This window comes from Rhinopithecus bieti, unplaced genomic scaffold, assembly GCF_001698545.2.
Source record: "Rhinopithecus bieti isolate Rb0 unplaced genomic scaffold, ASM169854v2 scaffold_28456, whole genome shotgun sequence".
Taxonomy (NCBI): domain Eukaryota; kingdom Metazoa; phylum Chordata; class Mammalia; order Primates; family Cercopithecidae; genus Rhinopithecus; species Rhinopithecus bieti.
The window spans coordinates 361,340-386,944 of record NW_016812403.1 but is presented as its reverse complement, the minus strand read 5'-3'; the positions used below and the strand labels follow the sequence as shown (position 1 = coordinate 386,944).

The window sequence follows — 25,605 nt, the reverse complement described above, 5'->3', positions numbered from 1 at the left end:
GGAGTAGAGTGGATAGGGAAAGGCCTGCACCTTTGAGGGGCCCCCAGAAACCACCTTCCCGCCCCCTTCCCACGCAAGTGGGAAAGTCCAGTCATCCTTGAGATAGACCACAGTGCCTGGCAGCAAAGGGTGATGGACTTCCCTGCGTGTGCCTGGATTCTTGAGTGCTTTTGTGCATGTGAGGGCAGTTCCATGTACTGTGAGCTGGTGTGTGTCTAGGTATAGACCTGCTAGCAAGTAGATTATTCAGTGTCTGAAAGGGACTGAGTAGCACTTGTGAGAAGCAGGTGTCAGTTATTCTCCAGATACAGCAGGTGGACACGCACAGATATGCAGGCATGTGTCTTTGTGAGCCCAAGAATTCTTGTGTGTAGAATATACGGGTGCATGTCCATATGACCACTGGTGTGCTCTTGGTTCAGAATAACTGTCTTCACGGATCCATGCTTTGAGAATGCGAACCGACCAGCAGGAGCGTCTTTGGCCTAAAGCTCGGACGTCCTGTGGGTGCATGCGTGCAGATGTGTAAGTGTGTGCGCGCACCCAACACAGGCGTGTGACTGGGGTGCTGGGCCTAGGAGTGGGCTCAGAGCAGTGTGGGCTCCCTCCCCAGGCGCCCACATGGTGCTGCCTGACCCAGCAAGGCCCACACAGGCCCCTTCCAGCAACCCTGGAAGATAAGCGGGTGGAGCGGGGCAGGCGGGATCAGTCCGCAGGGGCCCTCAAAGTTGAGGGAGGAAAGACCAGCGACTCCAACCCGCGCCCCAGTGCTGGGATAGGTGGGGAGGGCAGCGGTGCCCTGCGCCCCGGCTGCGTATCCCGGGCCAGCTTACGTCCCAAGTCGGGGGTGGTGGGCGCCCCAGCCCGGCGCCCGCGTACCTGTAGGGAATCCAGTCGGAATGCGGCTTGGAAGTCATGTCTCTCGGGGGCGGGGCGGTGGCTGCGGCTCTGGAGGCCGGGGCCCGGTGGGGCTGGCGCGGGGACCCTGCTCAGCTCCCGGGCCGCCCTCAATCCTCCCCTGGCACGGGGCGCTGGGGCCCCGCCGAGGACCCCGCTGCACGCCAGGGGCCCGGGCTGCTGGCTCTAACGAGCTGCTGGCCCTGCGGGCGGGCGGCGGCGAAGCGCGGGAAAGTGCGCGGGGCGTGGCGCGCGCGTGGAGGCCGGGGAGGCCGACCCGCACCGTCCCGCGCCCCTCTGGCGCCAAGGCGGGAGCACTGCGTGGCAGCGACCGACCGACCGCCCGCCCCTTATCCCTCGCCCCGCCCCGCCCTCGGAGACCCCACCCCCCGGCCGGCTCAGCGCCTGCGGAGCGGCCTTGCCTCCTCCCGCGAAATCGCCGCGATCCACGCACCGTGCACGTGACCGCGCCAGCGCCCACCTTCGGCTAACGGCGGGGCTGCAGCCAGTCCCCAGGCCTCCCAGCCTCAGTTTCGTCTTCTGTGAAACGGGGATCATTGGAACACCTCCCTATGTACCTGCCCTACCTATCTCCGCTATGGGATGGGAAACCAATGCGCGGATTTGGTGGGGACAGGGACCCGGCCCGGGGCGCGGATGGAGGAGGAATCCAGTAGTGCAGGAAGAGGCGGGGGACCCTCCGGGCCGAAGCGTGGAGGTTGGCCTTCCCCCACCCCCACCTCCGAGTTCCACACCCGCGCCTGGGTAACCCTCTGTCTTTGGGTTAAGGAGGTGTTTCCTCAGCAGCGGCTCCCTCCCATCTAAGCTATAGCGTCAAGGGAAGGGGGGCATTTACTGTCTATTGCATTCCCAGCCCTTGCAAATTTCTAATATGTAATCTCCACAGTAGCCTTGAGAGACAAATATCTTATCCCTATAACCCAGAGAATAGGAATGCTGAGATGCCCAAGGCCTTAAAGCTAGGAAGTGGTGGAGCTGAAACTGTTCTGTGATCGGTGTCCTCCAAAGCCCTTCCTAGGGGGCGCAGTTAACCGGAGGCAAAAACCTCTACAAAGATCATCTGAAAGTCTCTGCGCGCGCTGAGGAGGTCCTGGCTGTGACTGGGACCAGCTTGAATGCAACGCATGGCACACTGAGAAGGTAGAGGACCCACAGCAGGGCGAGCAGAAGCAAGGAGCAGCAGGTTGAGGGGTCACCAGGGCCTGCGTGTGGAGCAGGTGATCAGGGAGAGGTCTGCGGAGGGGCACAGCCCCCATACGCCCCGTGGGCGTCCTCATGTGCATCCTGGATTCTGCCCCACCATCCAAGCCATAAGAGTGTTGTGCGGGGATCTTCTGATGATAAACAGGCGGTCAGGACTGCCCCGCAGAGAATGTGAGAACAACCAACTGGGCTGAGGAAGGGGCTCATCCTGCTGCCCTGGGGCCACAGCCAGACCCCCACCCCAGGACTCTCCCAGCCCTTCAGCCTTGCCTTCTCTTGCCCAAAATAACTATAAAACACGGCCCGGCGCAGTGGCTCACGCCTGTAATCCCAGCACTTTGGGAGGTCGAGGCGGGCGGATCACGAAGTCAGGAGATCTAGACCACCGGTGAAACCCTGTCTCTACTAAAACTACAAAAAATTAGCCGGGCGTGGTGGCGGGCACCTGTAGTCCCAGCTACTCGGGAGGCTGAGGCAAGAGAATGGCGTGAACCCAGAAGGCAGAGCTTGCAGTGAGCCAAGATCGCACCACTGCACTCCAGCTTGGGCGACAGAGCGAGGCTCCGTCTCAAAAAAAAAAAAAAATTATAAAACACAGTAACCACTACATTTGGATTTGCTGGGCGTCAGGAGCTGTGTTAGGTGCTACATACATATTATAATTCGTTTAATCCTCATAGCCACCCTAGAAGGTAGGCACCATTATCATACCCATTTTACAGCAAAGGAACTGAGTCACAGAGAAGGCAAGGATCTTGCCCAAAGTCACACAGCTGGTCAATGATGAAGCTAGCATTCACACACAAAAGGTCTGGGTCTACAGCACTTACCTTCAATCTCCTTTCGGCCTATCACAGTTCATGCAGTGTACACACACACATACCCCTACACACATGCACACACACACCTACACACATGTATGCACACACACACACACACACAGCCTCTCTCTCCAGGCTTCTGGAGCTCAGGACAAGTCAGACCCATCTCTGTTTGGCACAACATTGATGCTGTCTGACCTTTGATTATTTATCAACTTCCAAGAGCTATCACTGTCACTGGGGACAGAGAGCAGACAAAATAAAACACCTGGGAGTGGGGTGCAGAATGCAGAAAGCAGGGTTGTTTTGTTGCCTGCTGGGATGCTTGGCCTAGACTTTGTTGGCCTCCCAGGAAGGGCAGCAGAGATTGGTCCCTACCCTGGAGACCGCAACGGAGCAGCAAAGCATTGCCCAGAGGCCTCTGTTCTTCAGGACAGAACCTTGCCTCGAGATCAGAAGCTTTGACCCCTGGAGGCCCCGCCCTCCAGGCCACCTCTTCCTGAGTTGCAATTAGTAGCTACCATGTCAGAGACAACTAGAGTCTAAAAGACTTTCCCTTCAAAAATTTGAAGCTGTTTTCCTCCCTTTATTCCCAAATTACCTGACACCTTAAAGCAATCAGAATTAAGTTGGAAGGTCTCAGGAGCCTGGAGTAATTGAATCTATTAAATAGACAGTTTAGGCTCTGTCCTAAGGGAACAAAATCTGGAGGCAGAGTGAGGTGCAGAAATAAGATGGCTTTCCAAGTCTCTTTCTGCAGAAGTTACATATATACATGGGATGTGGGGGAACTGTGGGACTGAGCGCCAGTGTATGCATGAGTGTGAGTGTGTGTACATGTGAGGGAGCTGAGTGCCAGTGCACACAGTATGTGTGAGTGTGTATGTGTGTGCATTTGCATGTGTGTGCAGGGGATATGGGGGAGCCAGTGGGACTGAGTGCCAGTGTATGCATATGAATGTGTATGTGTATGCATGTGTGTATGCACATAGGTTGTGTGAAAGCCAGTGGGATTGTGTGCCAGTGTATGCATGAGTGTGTGTGCATGGGAAGTTGGGGGCAGTAGGACTGTTTCAGTGTATGCAGAAGTGTGTGTATGTGTGTGAGAGATGGCTCTGCAGACTGAACAGGACTGCACAAGAACATTTTTTGGATGGTACGTGTGCAAGGGAATGATGTGTGTGCTTCTTCGAGTTCTATGGAGTGCATGAGTGTTAACATTCAACTCAGAATGCATGATGGGTTTTTCCACTCAAATGGCTTCCGTGGTTGACATTTTAAGTTTATGCACTTGCCTTCTATCCAAAAGCTACTCCAGAAAGTCACATAATGAATATTATACTAGGCCACAGGTAAAGTTATGTTTTTACAACTGCACTATAACAGTGACCCTTGAAGAAGGGCATAAACTTTTCAAATTTAGCCCCAGGAGCAAGGTTATCTCGACTGAAACACCACCACACAGCAATCCCAACGTGCCTCCCTCACCACCTGCCCAAATCCTGCAAGGGTAAGATATTTGCTATGAATTTAAATCATCCTGTTTGCATTTTAGGCATTTTCAAATATGGTGATGAAATGTTTGTGAGGGGAAGTGAAGGAATGCATGGGGAGTGAAGTGGCCCAACAGAGACCCTCGCATCTGCCACCTTAGCTTGAGGACCCCAGGGCCACCACCCCCCTCCCCTGCCCGCCCCACCTCAGCAGGATCAGCTCACCCAGGGAAGAGGGTTAGCATTTTGGCACTTAGCCACCTATGTGGAGTCTTATATGTGCTATACTTAATGTGACGTTTTTATTGAATGTGGGCCATCTCTAGCCAATTTTGGAAGCAAAGGGATATGAATGATAAATTATATCCATTCAGATTGAGTCCTGCCTGGTGGCTTCGCATTATGACCTTGCAGTCTGAGGAAGCCAATTCAAATCAATCAAACATCAACTAGCCCCTCGAAGGCTGATGCAGGGCTGCAGTGGCCTTAGTGGGGGTCAGGTGCATGGCTGCTCTCAGGGAGCTTTCGGTCTGGCAAGGGAGATAGGAAGAAATAATAACTGTACCCCACATTAAGGTGTTGGTGTTACAACACAGGTATACAACGTGCTGAGGGTGAGGGGACACAGAAAAGAGGCAGTCAATGGAAGTCCCTAGAAGAGGGGCGGTCAGGTTAGGATAAGCCTTCCCATGAGTAGAAAAGGATGATGGTTGTGCTGGGCCCTGAAAGATGAATAGGATTTTGATAAGCTGATAACAAAGGAAGGGGGAAACTTAACAGTTACTGAGATTCTACAATTGACCGGACACTGTGCTAGAGTCTTTTACCAAAGGGCCTTACAGACAGAGAGGATGACATGAGCAAAGATATGGAGACATGAGAGTACATGCCCAATGCACTCGAAAACCAAGGTGCAAACCAGCATGGCAGCATTCAACCAATAGGTGAATGGTTCAGTGTGGCAGGAAATGGGCCTAGAAAGTTAAGGCAGGGCCAGATCATATGTCATCCTGAACATCAAGCTAGGGTGTTTACAATTATCCTTTAGTTTGGAAAAATCCTATAGACTCTATTCTAAGGATGTGGTTCCCAATGGGGGACCACTAGAGGGTTTTAAGTCAAGAATAATCTGCCCAGATGTAACCTTTAGAAAGAAATAATTGGGAGCAGAATGGAGGATTGAGGGAGACAAGGCTAGTGGTATGGAAAACTGCTAGACAGCTATGAGTAAAGTCCAGGACAAAGATAAGCCAGCCCTAAAACAGTCAAGTGCCATTTTGAAGCTGTGGGTAGACATCATGGCAAGATGGTAGCATAAGTATGGGTGGCCAGATAAAGCCCTCTGTAATTCCCATTTAAATAACTGCAGAATGCACAAAGACCATTGCAGTACTGCTGATGATTGAGATAAACAGGCTTACAATGTCTGAAAAAAAAGTAGGTCAACCACTAGTAAAATTAAAACCAATGTCTGTTTTCCAAATCACTGCTGAAAATAATAGCAAATCATTTCCACACACACAAATACACAAAAGCATAATCTACAGGAAACATAGAACGCATAGGGCATAAAACAAAGTAATAGGAATAAAACCAGATCGAATGGTTATGAGGTAAATGTGACTAGAGAGCCTGTGAGCCTGGATCATACACAGCTATCATTTGTTGAGTGCCTGCTCTATGCCAGGTGCTCCTCTGTGTGTTTCATAGAGACAAATACGGCAATGGGAGGATGAGATGGGATGCTTCCAGTCTAGGCTCCACTTGGGGCTCCAAATGAACAGATACCACATTCTAAAGTGAAGTGGGATACACTTCTTGGAAAAGAGGTGGCGAAAACCTGGATCCGTGCCATTAGCTGACACCCATCTCTAATATATACAAAATGGGAGAGAGGTTGAAAAAAGGGTTGTTGGAGGTTTAGAATGAATTTCAGAGAGAGCCTTTGGGGTCAAATGATCCCTAATACATGGGAGGGGTGCAGGATGCTATCATCTTCACCTCAAAGCCACAGAGTGGGGCCTTGAGGAAACCCGTAAGTCAGTTGATATGTGGCCACAATGGTCTTGGTGCCACAGTGGACAAATCCAAAGAGCAGCAAGAGTGCTGCTGCTTCGGGATCAGCCTGTGCTCCCTGGTTTGCAGGGCAAAGCACACGTGAGTGTCTCTTGTGGACAGAGGTGGGACCCAGCAAGAGAGCCAGATGTGACTGTCTTAGATCCAGGCCAAGAGGGGTCCTCCAAGGGAGGAAGTGACACTGAGGGAGACCGCTTTCCCAGAGCCTGAGAAAGAAACCATAGGATCGGCTATGGGGAGAAAGTATCACCCTCATCAAGGGAGGTGCAGGATGAGACTCCAGCAATGGGGTTGTCTCCACCAACCTGCAAAAACACCCCAGTAAGAGAGAGGGCCCAGAGAACAACAGGACACCAACTCATCAGAGTATAGTCATGGAAGACCTTTCCCGCCCATCTCGTCTCCTACCTCCCTCCCGCTCCACCTTGGACCCTGGAAAGGGTCAGGACTGTCATGTCCAAGCTCCCCTCAGGCAGCTGGCCTACAGCAGACTGTGCTGGGAAAGAGATGGTGTAACTCTGATGTTTCAAGATTTTTTTTTATTACAACAGACAGGATGCATTAATTACTGACAAGACAACCTCTGGTTACCTGAAACTGGCCAGGAAAGTCATGGGACTTACCCTAAATTTAATAAAATTTGAAAAGGGAAAAGAGCCCTACAGAATAAATTTGAAGAGACTGTGGGGGACAAAAATAAAGTTTGCTTTATGATTACATCTCATGAGTCATGCCTATGCCTATTCAACTTAACAATTACACATGACTTCTCCCATTTAATCCTCAGAGCAACACTACAATGTAGGTACTATTATAATCCCCATTTTACAGATGAAGCAACAGAAAGGTTATGTATAATCTGCTGAAAGTCACACTGATAAGAAGTAATAGAGTTCAAATTCAGATTCAGGCAGATGAGCGTTGTAGAGTCCAGAGAACTACCTTCCTCCAGAGAAAACCAGATGATAGGTGCCTTAGCCCTTTGACTCATTAATTCCTGTTCTAGAAAACTAGTCAAAGGAGATTGAAAACGAAGTCAAAAGTTTATATACAAAGATACTGATGGAAACTTTATTGCTCACAGGGGAAATTGGTTGGGAGCAGATAAACAAAATGTCTATTAATTAGGACTCCATTAAGTAAATAATTCAATGTTCACAGGATGGATCACTAAGCATCCTTTATGGGGAATTTTTGCTTTTAAGAGACAGGGTCGGCCTTGCACGGTGGCTCCCGCTTGCAATCTCAGCACTTTGGGAGGCTGAGGTGGGTGGATCACATGAGGCCAGGAATTTAAGAGCAGCCTGGGCAACATGGCAAACCCTGTCTCTACTAAACTTACAAAAATTAGCTGGGCGTGGTGGCGGGCATCTGTAATCCCAGCTACTTGGGAGGCTGAGGCAGGAGAATCACTTGCAACCAGGAGGTGGAGGTTGTAGTGAGCCAAGATTGCACCACTGCACTCCAGTCTGGGTGACAGAGCGAGACTCTGTCTCAAAACAAAGAAAAAAAAAAAAAAAGAGATGAGGTCTCACTCTGCACCCAGACTAGAGTATAAGTTGTGCTATTGTAGCTCACTGCAGCCTTGAACTCCTGGGCTCAAGTGATCCTGCTGCCTCAGCCTCTGGAGTAGCTGGGACTACAGGTGTGAACCACCACACCTGGCTAATTTTAAAAAATGTTTTGTAGAGATTGAGTATTGCTGTGTCTCCCAGGCTGGTCTTGGACTCCTCGGTCAAACAACCCTTCTGCCTCAGCCTCCCACAGCACTAGGATTACAGGTGTCAGCCATCACACCCAGCCTTATAGAGAATTTTTAATGACAAAGTAATGGACTTATGAGATGGGGATACAATATTTTACGCAAGTATAATGCTCTATGAAAAAGCCCCACCAGCTGACACATATATGGTCTCATACAAAGTTGCCTAGAGTGAAAGACACAGTCCAGTGTCTCAGCTTTGCCGCCCTAGGGGCCACATCCTCCATTCCAGACGGCCACTTCTTCCAGGTGTTTGGACCTCCTCTTAGCTCCAGCTTTGACCCCTAAGACCTCCTAGTGACCCCTGAACAGCACAGACAACATCCTCACCCCCAATGTTGGAGAAGACAGACAATAAACACACTATTGATGCAAAATAGATTAGGCAAAATATATATATAGTAACGCCTTACAAGTTGACATATCCTTAGTCGCCTAGTGTCATATGGTGTGTCACTAAGATGAAAGCCAAGTGGCTGCAAGAAACACCTGCAATTCTTAGCCTGGTTATTTATCTTGGAAGGGAGCAGAGGAAGTGCAGGAACAATGCTGAACTGTAATATCTGTTCTTTACCCATTCTGAGGCATTTGCTGAGTGCTTCCTAGGCAGGGAGATCCAGGGCTGGAGGACAGTGTCCCTGATCTGGGGAAGCTTCTGTTCCCAGCAAGTCCTCTTGCCCACTTGCCCATGGGGCATCTAAGCCCAGCTCTCTGGGGAGCAGAGGCTGAGATTATAAATAGAAAGATGGTTCTGAGGCTGAGCGCTCAGGCCCCTGTGCTCAGCCTCCAGGAGGGGTTTGTTTCACCAGCATTATTGGATTTACAGATAGGCAACAAGGAATTAAGCTGATCAGGAAGAGACAAAGAGAGCTTTCATTTATTCAAAAATGCAGGATTTATCTAGCAGAGCCCTCTCCTTTGTCAAACAGAGAGCCATTTCCTTTATATCCTCCAGCAAAGAACATTTTATTTTGTAACCTTTCAGAAAAGCCTATGAGTTTGTGTTTTTGACCTGTTTTTCTCCCTGCTCTAAGAAAACCATGATTATTTAAAATGTGAAATGCATATTAAACAATCCTATTCTGAATTCACACACCAATCTCTCCAGCAAGAGGAATCAGTCGCTGAAATGCAATTTAAACTATTTGAAAAGTTTATTACTCCCAACACACCATCTTTTTGCTCCATGGCCCTTCCCTTTTGCTGCTGCTGATTCTTAAATATCAGACTCTAGAGCCACCACTGAGGAAGCAGAATCCTAAAAGGTAGTGCTATGGGACTGGAGTTTTCAAGTGGGAATAAAAGTTCCAAGACCTTATGGAGGCAGCAGCTATAGAGGAAAGAACGCCAGTGCCAGGTTCCAATCCTGACTAAGTTGCTAATATGCTGTGTGACCTCAAATGAGGATGTTCCCTCTCTGCGCTTCATGAAAGAGAGTGGCATTATCTCTAAGGCTCCTTTCAGCACTAAACATTCTCTGATATTTTGACTCTTTACAGCAGGGCTGTTAGGAGACAAAAGAAGATGATTATAGTTTGCTCAACTCTGAAATAAGGTGAGAATTCTTGCTTTATTGTTTTTTGTGTTAGCATTCTTGTATTTTATATAAGAAACACAGCCGTGAAAACACATAAGACTTAGGGGAGCTGAATTCTTGTCCTCTCTGTGCTGCTAACTCACTGGGTGACCAGAGACCACTCTCCCCAGGCTCACCTCAGTTTCCCCATCTGTTAATTAGAGACAACGTATGCCTTGCCTACTGCACATAGTATGTGAGGCTGAACTGAGAAGGAACATGTGTCTGTGAATGCTGTGCTGGAAGTCCAAAGTACCACGCAGATGGGACAACATTTAGTACTTAGAGCTCCCACTCACTGAGCCCTCACACAGGGCCAGCACTGTGCTAAGTGCTCACTTGTATTGTCTCATTGATTGCTGGCAGCTCCCCAAGGAGCTATTATACAGAAGGAAGCAGAAGCACTGTGGGTGGTCACAGCAGCAAGGATTTACTCAGCCTCGCCAGGCCTGTGCCATGGGGCCTCCGCCGCCCACCACAGATGAGGGTGAGAACAGGTGGTCCCACCACTGCTGCCCTGCCTGGGCTCTAGGAGGGAGGAAGGGAAGGAAGGAAGAGGGTCCCTTCCCCCTCCACATCTCCAAGCTGAGCTCTGGCTGGAGGAGGCGACGCGCGAAGACTCCTTCTAGCCTTCCTCAGGTGAGATCATGCCCAGGGGTGGTGGGGCTGCGGGACAGTACCCACCTCTGCCTCCTTCCACCTCTGCATCCTTTGCTTCGCTGTGCCTCTCTCCCGACCCCTGGTCCAATCACAGCCCACCTGCTCTCCATGTCTCTGTGTCTGCTGAGCTGTCACCATCCTCTCCGCTGCTGCAGAGTGGCTCCTTCCTGTACCTCCACCCTGAGGAAGGCATGGGAGGGAGCTCTGAGGATGGGGGCTCAGCTTAGCAGAACGAGGCCCTGGGATTCTGAGCTGGACATCTCATGCCAGGTGGCCCTGTCCCAGCCCTTGCACTTCTGAGGATTTCTGGGGTCTCCCTGGAGACAGGCAAGTCGGGTTGGCCCTCAGATGAACTTCAGAGGTCTCCCTTCCCCCAGTGGGAGGGGCCTCAGGCCATTGTGTGTTCCTCTAGCTCAGGTCATCCTCTGCTCTGCCCCAGCTACCTGGTCCCTGCACCAAACACACCCCAGTTCTCTTTGTCGTACTGTGGCTCCCCATATCTGCAGCTCAGCCTGACTATTCTGAACTGTGTCCCACCGCATCCTGCTGGCTCTGAGAGACAACTGAAGCAGTTTGGTGAAGGACACGAATCTCTTGTAAAACTGCCCTTGCTCCTTACAGGTGACCAGACATTTACTGATGTTGTAGGCCCATGTTCTCACTTGATCTAAAAACACCATTAGTGTCTTGGATGTCAGGAATCCTGAGTTTAGGCCTAAGTCCCCCGCCTCCTATATGACCATAGAAAAGTGCCTTCCCAATTTTCTTGGCCTCAGTGTATCAGTGTATAAGATGAGGGAGTTGGATTAGATAAGGTCTAAGGCACCCAACATCACTAGAGCTCCATTATCAAGGGCCCCATCTGAAAATTTACATTAAAAGGATACACATTTCTCACCTCCCACTCCCACTTCCCTGGGACAGCAGCATAGACAACACTCAGGCTAGACTTACCCCTGTGAAAAAGGCATGATGAGCACAGACCCATCCCTCACCCAGTCACACACCCAGAAGACAGATGGCAGCTCAGGATGCACTCCATGAGTGGGTCTGAAGTCCCTCCCACCCTCTCTGTGAAAAAGAGTCGAGGTGATGAGTGCTTAGGAACAATTCAAACGTGCTCTGCCATGAACCACCTGTATGCCCTGGGCCGTCCTGGGGACTTAATAGTTAATATATGTAAACCACTTAAAACAGGCAGTAAGAGTTAGCTGTGGTTACATAATGATCTGCACCCCCTTTCCCTCCAGCCCCCCTGCAGTCTGTTCTCACATGGCAGTGAGAGTGATTTTTTTCATAATGCAAATCTCTCCTTGCACCTGCTGCTTCAAATCCTTCACTCGCTTCCCTTGCTCACAGACCAAAATTTTTAAAAGTTCCTACAAAGTAATCAAGTTTCTGGTCTGCAGCTATACTGGTATGCTTTTAGAGAAGCCAGGTTTTCTCCACCTTTGCAGACTTTTAGGTCTGGAATCCACCTCCCATCCCTGCACCCGAAGGCCAAAGCCCTAAGGCTGAGACTGAAGTCATGGTTCAGTGGGGACCAAGGAGGCCCCAACTACTTGTATTTCTTTAAAGTTCCTGAGGGGGGCATTGATGAACAGGCATTAGTCTACTATGTTAGAGAGGAGGACTCATGGTTTATATTATTACAAGTGATCTACTGTACTGGGCCTGAGAAAATGTAAGGGAATCAACAAGAAAACCCCCAGAATCAGAAAGTTCAGTAAAGTTGCCAGATAAGATGGAAAAATAGCCAAGAACATTTCTATAAAAAAATTATCATTTGCAAAATGAAAATGAAAAAGATCTCATTTACAGTGGTATAAGACTACATATGAAAAGTTTTAAAATAATACCAATGAGACTGATTTGTGATTCATATAAAGAAAATTATAAAATGCAATTGAGATTTATAAAAGGAACTTGAAGAAATGGAGATTCCTAATGTATTTCTATATGATAGGAAGACTATTTTAAAGACAGTCATTCTTCCTAAATGAGATTTCATTTAGTTCGAAGCAAAATTCCAAGGGGATTCTGAAACTTGATAATGTACAGAGATTTTTTAAGCTTCCCTGTGGTGATGATTTAAGGAAAGGAGGGTGAGCCCCAAGATGGTTTGTGAATGTGGGTTCTGTGATAAGAAAGCCAGTGTGGCCATGTTGACTTGCTGGCTAGTGTCGATCAGCAATGCCAGCTCCGTCGTCCCGTGACAGCATGCCCACACAGCGCGGGCATCCTGCCCCACATCCCAGGATGGCAGATTAGTGGGCAACAGTGACAGTTTGGGGTAGTCAGGGCATTGGTGCCACCACTACTCCCTTTTTTTGCCTATTTCTCTCAATCAATGGCCATTTTTTTCCATTTTCAGAGCCATGAATTAAGAGTGCCCAATTCAGCTGACCTGTGTGGATGCCCAGGATTAAGGCAGACTGAGATAAGCTACTCGTCTGCCCCTAATTCCTCTGGATAACCCAGGTATAGATTATCTGGAGGAAAAAAAAAAAAAAACAAAAAACAAAAACAAAACAGGTAAGAAAAGCAAAGACAATTCTGATAATGGCTAATGAGAGGAGCACCAATCCCATTAGATATGAAAATACACAGCGGCAACAACTGAAGCAATGTGATGATGGACAGGAATCTCATGTGAAACTTCAATGGAAGAAAATAAGCAACCCAGAAATATACTCTAAGCACTTAATTTCTCTACAAGAATTTAGGGTTAATTACCCAACCCCCCCAAATAATACTAAATTTAAAAATGAGAGTATAAAATCATTATGACAGAAGTGTAAAATAAAGTGTCCTGTGGTTATCTGGAAGGGGACAAAGAGAGGTTGCAGAGCTATGAGACTGGGCTGATTTTCAGCATAAGCAATTGTAGGAGGTGGTTTGTTTAAAGAAAAAGCAAAGAAAAGATGGAATGGTTCAGCAAAGCAGAAAGGACACTGGGCTAGAAGCCAGGGGTCTGAATTTTAACCACAACTCCTCCCTGCGGAGTGATCGTGGGCTACATCTTTCTCGTTTCTGGGCCTCACTCCAACATTTCAAAGACAAAGAATTAACACAGATGACCTGCAGCAGCCCTTCCTGCTCAGCCTTCTGGGATTCAATGATCATTCCCCATTTGTGGTTTCTATAGCAGGACTCAATGGAAGTGCAGAAAGAAACTCAGATCTTTCCTGCCCCAAATCGCAGAGTGACCTCGTAGGCTGGCTCTGTTCATTTCAGTACTGAGGCTCTCACTGCACCCAGCCCCATCAGCCACCGGGATCCAGAGATGACTAACAGAGGGCACTGGCCTGTGAAGATCATGGGTTACTGGAAGACACAGATGGACACAGACAACAAACAATAATCCCAGGCGGTATGAAGTCAACCTAGCCAGAGGTGAAGACCCGTGGGGGCACAGCAGAGAGAACCAGAGGAGTCTGGCAGGGGACCAGGCAGGGCTTTGCAGCAGAGACAGCCTTTGAGGCTGGGTATTAAAGGATACAGAGCTCAGTAAAGGTAGACGTGGCGAGGGAGCCACGGGAGTTAGGAAAGCATTGGGGTGGATGGCCTGCCTGGCTGTAACAGTGGGGAATGAGTAGGGAAGAAGGGTCTTGGAGAGGTTATATGGGACTGGAGAAGTTGGTCTGGAACAGGGCCAGGCTGCCTGTAAACAAAGGGGAAATCGCAGGGGTGCAGGGGTGTGGTGGCGTTGGGGAAGTGATCCTGCCTGTGAGGGAGGGGATCATACGCAGCCTTGGCAGCAGGGTCTGTGGTGAAGCCAGAGGGAAGCAAAGATACCAGTGAGCAGGTTCTTCAATAGCCGAGGGCAGAGCTGGATGCGCCGAGGAGGGGCCTGGGGTGAGTGGTACAGCTGAGGCAAGCCCATGGGACCCGAGGCAGGACAGCACAGCGGCAAGAAAAGCACAACTGAGGCCAGAGAGCCTGGGCTCTTCGTCTGGGCTCTGCCTAACTGTGTAACCTGAGGCTGTTGAACCATTTCCATCTGTTTTCTTATCTGCAAACAAGTGGAATGCTTTTTAGGGACGTCAAGGGATTCCATGATTTAATAAAAGCTTTTAGCATGGTGCCTGCACTAAGTGCTATTCATGGTGGGGGCGATGATGATAGAAGAGCTGCATGTTGGAGGAAGAGGGGTCTGGACAGTGACTCCTCAGAGAACCCAGTGGGAACAGCAGGTTTGAGAAGGGGTTGGGCATTGTGAGTTACTGTTCAGATGTGCCAGGTTTGAATGTCTGCAGGCCAACCCATTGCAAGTGACTGGAAAAGTGCATCTGGAGCTTCGGGAGAAGACACGTGAGGAGAGCGAAATTCAGGGAGTCCTGAGCCCAGGAGGAGGCTGAGGCAGAGGCTCAGGGGAAGGTGCAGACTAAGGGAGAAGAGGGCTGACAGCAAAGACTTGAGTGTGTAGCTGTGGAATCCAGCATAGAAGCTCCTTGAGAACAGGGGTTTTCACTGTTTTGCTCCCTGCTGTATCTCTAGTGCCTAGTACAGTGCCTGGAAGAAAACAGGAGTTCAATAAATATTTGTTGAGTGAATACATGAGGAGAATTTTTCCTGTCATTCACTGTAAGTATTTTCTTAGGCACAAAATAGTAACAATAGCTAACATTTATTAAACGCTTACCCTGTGCCAGGCACCATGCTAAAAGCATATAGGGTCCCATTTCATCTTTACGACAGTCTAGAGAGAAGGTACTATTATTATTTCCAGTTTATAGACCAGGAAGCAGGTCTCAAAAGGTAATAAAACAACCGGCTGAGTTCACACAGCTCATGAGGAGCAGAGCTAGGGGCGAAACCCGGGGCTGCAGGACTCCCTGTGGGTGCTCTCCTAGACCCTGACTCAGCAAGAAAGGAAATGGAGCAACAATGCCCTGTGCCGGCTCTCACATGCTCAGTAAAGAGGGACTGTTTTTAAATCTTGCTGGAGGAGGTGGGGAGCCAGAAGAGCTAGAGAAGCCGGAGAAGCCGGACCTCGTTGGTGTCAGACTTACAGAGTGAGGCCATTTCACAGACCAGTATTTGGTGAGGCCAGATAGTGGAGGAATGGGAGCAGATCAGGAGCTAGGAGTGGAGCTGCCTGGAGCGGGAGAGGCAGGATGGAGGTCAGAAACTTACTGAGAGGAAGGAGCTCCATCTGTACACGGTGATGGTTGTGTGTGTGAATGTGTGTGCATTTGGGGAAGGTAGTGGGCTGCAAAGGTTGTCCAGAGGATTCAGGCAGGTCCAGAAAGATCCAGGGTTGTCCCAGGGTGACAAGGACTAGAGGTCATTTGCAAAGTACAGGGGCTGCACACCTGGCAGGCTGAGTTTGTGCAGGTCTTGTCACACCTCTTCAACCTGCTTTCATAACCAGTGATGAAGTCCTCAAACACCCGCAGTTATTACACTTTTCCTAGATGTGCGCTCCGAAGAGGGCATGAGGAGTCAGACAGGCTAGGCTTGCCCCAGGTCTTCAGCTCGCAGGCGACAGATTGGGATTCAGAACCCTGGACTCCTCTAGCTCCTGAGTGGTACTGCCCCAAGCAGGGTGGCTGCCCTGGGAAGTCTGGGGCACCTTTGGCCTATCTCTCTCCAGGCTGTCTGGACCCTCTGCACAGCCCTGCTGCCTCCAGAGAACGAGGTTCATCACTCAGTACCCTGTGCACGGTAACTGCCTGGGATTGGGATCAGGGTCAGGGCATAGGCCGCAGAGCTGTACAGGGGCTGAACCCAGGGCCAGCTCCCTCTGGACTACACGGAGTTGTTTTTGCCCCCATCCTTGCTCATTCCTGACTCATGCCAGGCCCTTCCAATTCCCTTCACCTCCATGCTTCCTGCCTCTGGTAATGCTCCTGCAGGGAAAGGCTGTCATGCTGTGTGCCAAACAGAACTTCATGTCCAGCATCTGAGCAGATCTGTTGGTTCTGGACACTCTCCAAACACCCGGGGCTAGAGGAGAGAACTGCAGAGTGCCCATTCTTCCCCTGGCAGTACCCTTGGAGCCCCCACGGCCTCAGGGGCCCTCAGGGCAACCTCCCTCTGGGCTCCTTCCTCCTTGGCCAACTCTGGGGTGACATGATTAGCCACTGCCCAAGCACTGACCACCATGCACAACCCGTTTCATGTCTGACCAACCCCAGACTGGACTCTGAACTCACAGAGAGAAACCCTTCACAGCGATATGACTCTGAGGGCAAGAGGAGGGTCTGCAACCACAGAATCCACACCATCATTTATGTGTGGGCCTCCTACTATGTGCAGGAGTAGTGCTAGGGGCTTCCCATGCATTGTCACAAGGCCACACACAACTTACTTTTCAGATAAGGAAACTGAGGCTCAGAAACTTGCCAGGCTTTAACTCCTCCACTTCACCAAATTCATCATTACCTTTGGGTCAGATAAACCCTGAAGCATAGCTGCTCTTCCAGCTCTGCTCCTAGGTTTACCAGAGGGCATGCTGTCCCTTCCTTCACCCTTCACCCCGTCTACAGTGGAGGCCTATTTGGGCCCACAGATACACTCAACTCTGCTCTAGGTACTAGAAGAGGCAAATGGAAGGAAACTGACATTTGTTAACAACTATTCTTGCTGAGTGCTGTCATGTATTATTTTCTCATTCAGTCTTGTTAACCGCTCTATAAGGAAGGTATGACTATCCCCATTTTAGAGAAAAGAAAGTGAGGCTCAGAGAGAACTGAGGTCACACAGTAAGGTATAGGTGTACCTGAATCTAAGACTCACACTTCTACCACATGAAATCACATCTTAACTCTGTCTCACTCCCATTGTGGAAACTGGGGCACATGCCATGTCTCCTCTGTCCATTACCACCTACCCCAGCACCACCAAAGCCCTGGCCCCATGAGAAGCAGGCCAGGAACGAGAGGGAAAGGGAGTCTGCTTCCTTCCAAAAGCCTGGAGGACCTTAGTGGGCTCAAGACACCTGCTACCCCAGCAACATACACACTTCCCCCTTAGCCTGATGGCCACGATCCTGGCTTGGCCTCTGCAGAGAGGGACCCTTCCCAAGTCCAGGTGTGGTCTGGAATGATGATCCCCTGGCCAGCTTCCACCAATTCTCCTCCAAGAGGCTGGGCCTTGTTACCTATATTATACATTGGCCCTGTGTCCTCTCGTCCCCTAGCATCCTGCTTCAACATGGAGAGGCCCCTGGGACTCCAAGACCTCCTTTGGTTGCACAAATCACTCTTCTGCTCCTACCAACAATATCCTGAGTATCCATAACTGTCTATTTGTTCCCAAGTTTGTGGAGTCCTCTGACACTATGATTTAAATTGCTGACTTCAAACCTTATGCTAGTTCCTCCTGCCCCACCAGCCATGTCGGCCCTGACTTACTCTCCTCCCTCATCTGGCCTGTCTGCTCTGAGATCCCAGGAGTCCCTGTGGCCCTACCTGCAACAGCCATGGCACCTAGTTTCCATCACTGGGTTTCATGCCCCTGACTCTCACTGTCCCTGCCTTGAGTTCCTGGTATCACTGAGGAGCCCCGTGTCATTATCTGCAGGCCACAATTTTTGACCCCACTTAGGTCAATATTCCCTAACACCCTCCTTTTCCACAACTCCCCATGCTTAGACCTCAGCCAAGACACGAGGGCCCAGACCTCAACAAATGTTACTGATCTTAGCCAGCCAGCCCTCTCTAGCCACCATAAGTCCTGGTTTTACAAGCACTAGGTAAACTCTTGGTGCAGCTCCTGGATGGTCATTAGGATCAACAGGCAGGTGTACTACAAGCCCCAAATCTGATTTATCCCCATGGCCACAGTCATAAGCATAATATGGTAATCTCTGTACCCAGAAGGCCACATCTGGGGTAAGAGGCTGTGCAGCCTGTCCAGCGGAGCTCAGGCACAGTCCATCATGGTGGGGACAAGCATGGGGCCATGGGTTCTCCTTCTCCCTTTCATCTCAGTCTTCTCCCTGGGGCAAGTGATGCTGTTTTAAAACCATATTCATTCAACCTCAGAGCGTTGGAAACTATGGCCCTGATGTACATGCTGGCCTATTGCTGGGAGACTGAGAACTGAGTAAGTCTGAAAACTCAGAGGTATCCATTTTTCCAGTCCTGATCCAGCTCTTAGACTCAGGACCAATCCTGCCATATCCCTGCAGGACAAATGATGCCCATCAGTTTCTCAAAGTCCTTCAGAGAATGTCCAATGTCACTGATCATTGAAACAACGGCATTAAAACAACTTGCCGCACCACTCCTGACCAAAATCGCAAAATGAGAAAAAAGAAAGTAAATAAAACAGCTAAAAATAAATAAAAATGATGAACCTTTATACTGCAGGGCTGTGGGGACAGCTATAGATAACTGGTGTCACAGTAAATGGGCTCAATATTTCTGGAGAACCATCTAGTAATATGTGACAAGATCTATAAAATTGTTCATGCCCTTTAACCTAGTAGTTCCACTTGGGGAATGCTTCCCAGTAAAATACTAAGAAAGTAATTTGTATGGAGATATTCATAGCCATGATATTTATAATAGCAAGAAATTGGAAGGAGCCCAAAGGTTCAGCACTTGGGGATTGACTAAGCAAACTGGGTCGAGTGAACACTCCGGGATGCTTTACAGCCAGGAGGTGTGGACATGTGCAGTCTCGGGCAAAATGAATGTGCATCCTTGGGCCGGCAAGATGGGAAATAAACTGAATCAGATGGCCTCTGACTCCAGCTTCAACCATGGAAGCAAACGTGCAGTCGGCTACTTCATGCTGTTTTCATGTTAATTCAGTTAAGTCAGTAAACTTCATGTCAGTTATGAGGGTTTTAGAGGTCATTTATTTTACTTTCTTTTTCTAAAGGTCATTTTGAATTAACTGAATTCTTTTTTAAGGAGACATTTAAAATGCTAACAAGGAACTCTGTGGAGGAGATTTCATAACTGTCCTTGTGTGCGCTCATCTCCCGGGAGTCCTTTCTGACATCTCATCTCTCTTTCCTCGTGTCCATGCAGGAGGACCTGGGTTCACCCACGTGGCTGGACAGGGGCTGCTGTGGACCGGAGGTGCTGGGCTCTGAGAGAGCTGTGAGGGCCTCAGCGGGCCCAGACACTGTGATGGGGCAGTCCCTGGCCCTGATGCTCCGTCACACCCCTTCCTGAGCCTTCCTTCCTCTGGGGCCCACTCTGTGCTCCATCTCCTGTGCCTCAGCAAGAGGTTACTGAAGAGCACGGCGGCCCCTCCTTCCTATGAGAGTGCAGATGACCTGAACACCTTCCAGAGACAATGTCTGAGTGTCTAAGGTGGCCCTGTAGGCAGGGCCTGGGCTTCTTGGCCTGGGGTAGGTGTCCCCCAAGAGCAGTGGTTTCCTCCCCCAGCTGCAGCCTGTCAGAATCACCCAGGGAGCTTTCTAAAATAAAGATTCCTGGGCCCTGCCCTAGAGTCCCTGTGGGCAAAGCCTGGGAATGTGCATGTTAAAAATATTCCTAGGGTTTCTCATGATGCAAACCACTGTTCTAGAGTCTTTGATGCCTAAGAAAGAAGGTTATGAGCCTGCCTTCTTGGGGTCCTGGGTTCAAAAGGCTTTTATTATGAGCCAGCAGCCACGGTAGAAACTGCAACCCCTCATGTGTACGTACACATACACACACACACACACACACCCTTCAGAGGAAGGCCCTGCCCAGTAGCCTAGAGCATCTGGGAGAGCCCTCCCCAGGCCCCTGACAACGCCTGGCTCCCTAGCTCCCTAGAGGCCAAGAGCCAGCCTCCGCCTCAGCCAAGGCATGTGTGTCTCCCCGGGACTGCAACCTCCCAAGCTTTCTGGGTTCCCCACATCCTGTGGCAGGGTCTCCTGCTGCAGGAGCTCTTGGTCCATGCCCGCGGTCCCAGGTGTGGCAGTGGGGGCCTGCGGCCCCACCTGCCCAGGCCATACTTACGGAGTCATTTTATAAAGCTGCGTCCTCCTCTCAAACAGCGACCCTCCCCAGGCCCAGGACCACACCCCGGCCACTGGCGTGGCCTGGGCAGACTCCGTCTCACCGCCCCCCGTCTCCAGGACACTCTTCAGCTTCACATTGGCGCTTGAGTCCCCCAGCCTGTTGTCAGGAAACACCGAGAGTCGTCACCCTGCCCCACCAACCACCCTGCCAAGTGAGAACAGGCTGAAGCCTCCGTAGTCCTGGGGAACCGAGAACAGAGGAGGAGGAGCAGGAAGGAACTCCCGAGGTGGGGTCTCTTCCCAGCAGTTTTGGAGCAACTTTCTGAGCCCTATCTGGGATGCTAAGGAGGTGATGGGGGGGAGTCACTTCTACTGGGTCCCCCTCCAAACTGTTCCTGAAGTAGCAAGAGAGCTGGGGGTCCCTGGAGTTCCCCAAAAGCACTGTCTCCAAGCCTGGGATCCGGGGGCCCAGTGTGGCCTTATTTGGGGATCTGGGTCTCTTAGGGGTAGGGGCAGCGGCAGGGGGCAGGACAACTTCCAGGTGATGGGAGGGTCCAGTGTATGCAGGGACATGAGTGTGGGCTAAAGAGGCACAGAGCAAACTAGCAAGATCTCTGTCCCCTTTGAGCTGACTGTCCTCATCCTACTCTTGCACCCCAGGATCTCAGGGCAAGGGGTGAGCAAAGCTGCCCCTCCCCAACTCCTAGGCTCTGTTCTGAGGGGCAGGGAGGGGAGCCAGGCATCGACTTCTTGGGATCCGAGGTCACACACACTTGAAGGGCCCTGGTTTTCCCTGTAGAGGCACCCCAGGGTGTTTTCGTCCCCATCCTGAGGCCAGCTGTCTCATCCTCCCTCCCCACAGCACACGCCCCCATACACTGGTCTAGACCCAGGCTTGCCTCAGTTTACTGAGCGTGCCCAGCTGTCACTGAGGTTTGAGGGAAGCTCTGTGGGGCTGGAGGGAAGCCAGGACACTACCCACTGAGTCCTCTCCCACACAGGTGGCATCGTTGCTGATGCCAGGCCCAAGGAAGGACGAAATGTGTTGTGTCCTGTTTACAGACTCTCTGCATTTGTAGAGACAATGACAGAGAGCATCAAGGAACAAGGAGGCTGACCTGTGGCTTCACAGCACTGGGGCAGCAGAGAAGGGCCAGGGCCACACAGGCCCCACCCTGGGGCACCCTGATGGCTGGGGCTGGGGATAAGCCAGCCATCAGGCGGGGGCAAACTGAGCTGCATCCACTGCTGAAATCACGCGCAGCTAGGCAGAGCCCAGGCCTACGTAAGCGTGGACATAACGGCGACTGTGCTGTGTGGGTGGCAGGCAGGGAGTTCACACAGTGTCTGTAATGATGATGCTTGGTTTTCTCAGCGTGTGTTATTCCTCAGACTCCATCAGCTTCTATGTTGGCAAGGATTCATAGACCCCAAATACATACAACAGTATAAGGGATCTTCTGGCCCAGTAGTTTTCAGTTGGAAAACATCCTGTCATGAAGAGGCTAACAGAAAACATAAATGCAAGTGGCTCTGGATGAGGCTGGGGACAGGATGGGACTAGAGTTCCACACTCTCAGCCTCTCCCTCTCCATCACCCTCAACTCCTGCTTCCTGGAGATGCTCTGGGTGACCCTGGGGCTCCAAATGTCATTTGAAAATCAGTGGTATAGTCCAGCTTTCTTATTTTCAGATGAAGAAGCTGAGGCCCAGAGTGGGTAGGGATCTGCCAAAGGTCACACAGCAAGTTGGTAGCAGAGCCAGGGCTGGAGCTAAAACTGAGGCCCCATGACTCCTAACCACTGTGGCCTCCAGCTCCTAAGCCAGAGGTGGCCAGCAACCCCACCCATGGTTCTGACCTCCTCCAACCTTCTCCTGTCCACTCTCTGGCTTTCCTGCATGGAGGAACCTGGTGTCTGGACCACCCCTTCCAGAAACAAGGTCCAGACAGGCCTGAGTTCTTGGCCCTTCAGCACTAGATCTGGACCCTTGTGACTGTGTTCTCCACAGGTGACCTCTTCACTTTCTTGGCTTTCCCACCTGTCCACGGGGCTCCCAAATCTACTTCCTGATGGCTCCCCTGAGCTCCAAATGCCTCTGGGCCCCTCCAGGGGCACCTCTAACTCTCCAGGTTCAAAGCAACTCACCTTACTCCAGACCTGCTCTTCCTCCTGATTTTCTGGCAATGTGCATAGTCCTGCCATTCACTCAGTCATCACCCCAGAAAACCAGGCGCCACCCTAACCCTCTTCATCTCACCTGCGGCTCCACCTGTGAAGCCCTCCTATCAGTCCCCTCCCCTGTCCCCAGTGCCTCTGCCCAGATTGAGGCCTCACATGTCCCCAGCCTCCTTCTGGTCTCCTGGACTGCAGTTCTGCCTGCTCCAGGAACATTACACTTTTAAAAGCCAACCTGAGCATGTCACTTGTCTGCTGACAAGGCTCTTTCCACTGCTCCTCATTCCAAAGGATATAAACCAAGCTCTTCCATGAGGCTTGTGAGGCTGCAGGACCTGCCCCTTGACCCCTCTCCTGCCTTGCTCTGCTGTCTCCCCTCCAGGCTGGCTTTGCTCCAGCCACTCCTAAACTCCCAGCAGATCTCCCGAAAGAACTTTCTCATCTCCTGCCTCAGCACACACCCTCTTGTCTCTTCAGATCAAGGCTTTTCCAAATGTGCCCTTGGGTACCTGCTTCACCATCCCCTAGCATACTGTCGACTCCTGGGCACCACCCTGCCCAGACCTGCCAAAAGAGAATCTCTGCATTTTTAACACAGATCTGTGGATGCTGCACACTAAATGTTGAGAGGCACTGTTCCACTGAGCAGCTCCTCTTGTCCCAGTCTCCCTCCTGCCTCAGCTGGGCAATTCCTTCCTTTTTGCCCCTGTACTCTCCAGGGTGTGACTAATTGTGACTGGATGTCTCCTCTGCTGGGCTATGAGCTCCATACAGGCAGTGACCATGTCTTCTTCCTCTGACCTGTAAATCCCTGAGCTTGGTACAGAGAAGGGATCAATGAATGGGAGCTCCAGTGCCCCTGGTCAGGAGGAGGTCAAGCTGATCTAGTGATAAGCCACAGCTTGTCTGGAAATCTGAGACACTGCTCCCAGGGTCTCTGCAAGTTACACCTGTCCCTCTACCCCACCCTACCTCATCCTCTGCACAGTAAGGAGACATGTTGGGACTAAGTGTAATGGAGGGCCTACGGGGTGTTAACAGTGACATTTAACAACAAGCTCTCCAGAAAATGTCTGCATGCATAGACTCAATAAGTTTACTCTAAATTTTACTGACACAAAGGATGTATAGCACATAATTTACGAATACTAATGAAATATCCAATATTCTTTATTGTAAATTCCATATAGCCAGATGATTGTCCCAGAAATCAACCCACTCAATGGGTTTCGCCTAACTCTTTATCTGTAGCCAACCTATGGTTGCAATGACAAATTACTGTAGTTCCAACTTAATGTTGCTTGGTATTTTCATTTATGCTAACAAGTAAGTTGAAAGTGAAACAACAAAGACATGTCAGAACTTCACTCCTTCACTGGTGGTCTGAGTGATTTCTTTGCTGAATAGGTTAATAGTTTGGGAACACTGGAAAATCTTTGTTTTGCTATTCACCATGGAGCAGCTATAAACATAACACCCTTTAAAATTTAATCTGCATTAGTAATATTTTTCCCATCACTTTCTTAGGTCTAGACAATCAACAAAACAATAAATCTGGTCTTAATGTGCAGCACCTGTTGACTTCCCTGGTCTAGCCACCCTCGCCATGGCCGATCTGTGATGTGACTGAGCACAGAGGGAGGAGATGCTCAGCAGTGCACAGTCATGTGGCAGTTCCACCCTGCAGATACAACAGACAGGTGCAGGGAAAGGCAGTAAAATGAATAGGAAGTGGTGAGTTTTCACTGTATTACCTTTGTAAACATAATTTATTTAACGTTAAATTTATACCGCTTCTTTTTTTTTTTTTTTTAACTTTTGAAAGAGAGGGTCTTGCTCTGTAGCCCAGGCTGGAGTGCAGTGGTGTGATCTCGGCTCACTGTGGCCTTGACCTCCTAGGCTCAAGTGATCCTCTGACCTCAGCCTCCTGAGTAGCTGGGACTACAGGCATGTACCACCATGCCCGGCTAATTTTTGTATTTTTTTGTAGAGATGGGGGTCTCAGCATGTTGCGCAGGCTGGTCTCAAACTCCTGACTTCAAGCAATCCTCCTGCCTCGGCCTCCCAAAGTGCTGGTGTGGCAGGCCAGATGTCATTAACGCAGGCCTCCATAACAGCTGTTTCAGCGCTGAGTGGTGAAGTTCAATATTAAAAGCTGACAGAAGCAGTGCCCTTACACAGAGGCTGGAATGGAACAAAAGCCCAGTGAGAGTTTTGCCCAGGCCTGTCCTGGGCCTTAAAGCATGACAGAATAATGAAGGAATTCTTAAAGGACCTGCTTAAGATTAAACAAGTTTTACTGGGGGTCTGAAGAAACTCCCCAAACCTCCGTGACTTAGCAGGGGACAAGATAAGGGTAATCACCCCTGGCACCTGGACCCATTTAGATTAAGTACATTTACTGAGGCTCCAGAGGAAGGTCTTCAGGACTCAAATCTTAGTTATAGATTAAAAGAAGTTAATCACTTATGTCTTTAGATGAATGCACACTTACACACAGACATATCGTTTAGAAGGTATATAAGCTCTGGAAAACTTTGTAATTTTGAGTTGGTCTAGCAATAATTTCCAGGCCTTCTCCCTGTAACCAGTTACAGAAATAAAAATTCCCTTCTCTCCTAGTTCATCTGCATCTCCTTATTGGGCCTTGAGAATAAGCAGCCCACCCTCAGTTTGGTCCAGGAACACTGGGATTACAGGCGCAAGTCACTGTGCCTGGCCAGTTTGATTCTTAATAACAACTATGTTTAGCAACGGGCTTACAAACATTTTCCTTTACTGCGCAATTGATTCTCATAAGCCATTTCTGGGCCAGTTCCAGGACAGTCACCCTAAAGAATTGAATGGGACCCCCCATTACTGCCATTACTCAGAGGGCCAGTCCCCTCCCCAGCCCTCTAGAGCCTAGCTTGCCAGCTGCCAGAGGGATCCTGAGAGTCTAACAGTCCCTGCTATGTGACCCAGCCAGCTTGTTTCCACTCTATGGGCCTCAGGGTCCTCAAC

The 25,605-nt window shown here is 50.1% G+C and overlaps 1 protein-coding gene and 1 long non-coding RNA gene across 3 annotated transcripts in view; both read right to left on the bottom strand.

Annotated features, from left to right (window-relative positions):
* TUB (TUB bipartite transcription factor) overlaps positions 1 to 25,605 on the bottom strand; it is an 84,911-nt gene that overhangs the window by 20,051 nt on the left and 39,255 nt on the right. The window contains exon 1 of one of the 2 annotated variants that reach the window (XM_017896374.1): positions 880 to 1,001. The exons of the other annotated variant lie outside the window; for it this stretch is intronic. Coding sequence (XP_017751863.1) covers positions 880 to 917 — 38 coding nt within the window. The 5' untranslated portion in view covers positions 918 to 1,001. Of the gene's footprint in view, positions 1 to 879; positions 1,002 to 25,605 lie in introns of those variants that run through there. 2 annotated transcript variants of the gene reach the window in all.
* On the bottom strand, positions 13,273 to 22,614 carry LOC108544950 (uncharacterized). The gene is made up of 4 exons (XR_001889984.1): positions 22,573 to 22,614; positions 20,424 to 20,582; positions 15,155 to 15,211; positions 13,273 to 15,024 (listed from the first exon to the last, which is right to left on the bottom strand). It is a non-coding gene; the product is annotated as an uncharacterized LOC108544950 (long non-coding RNA).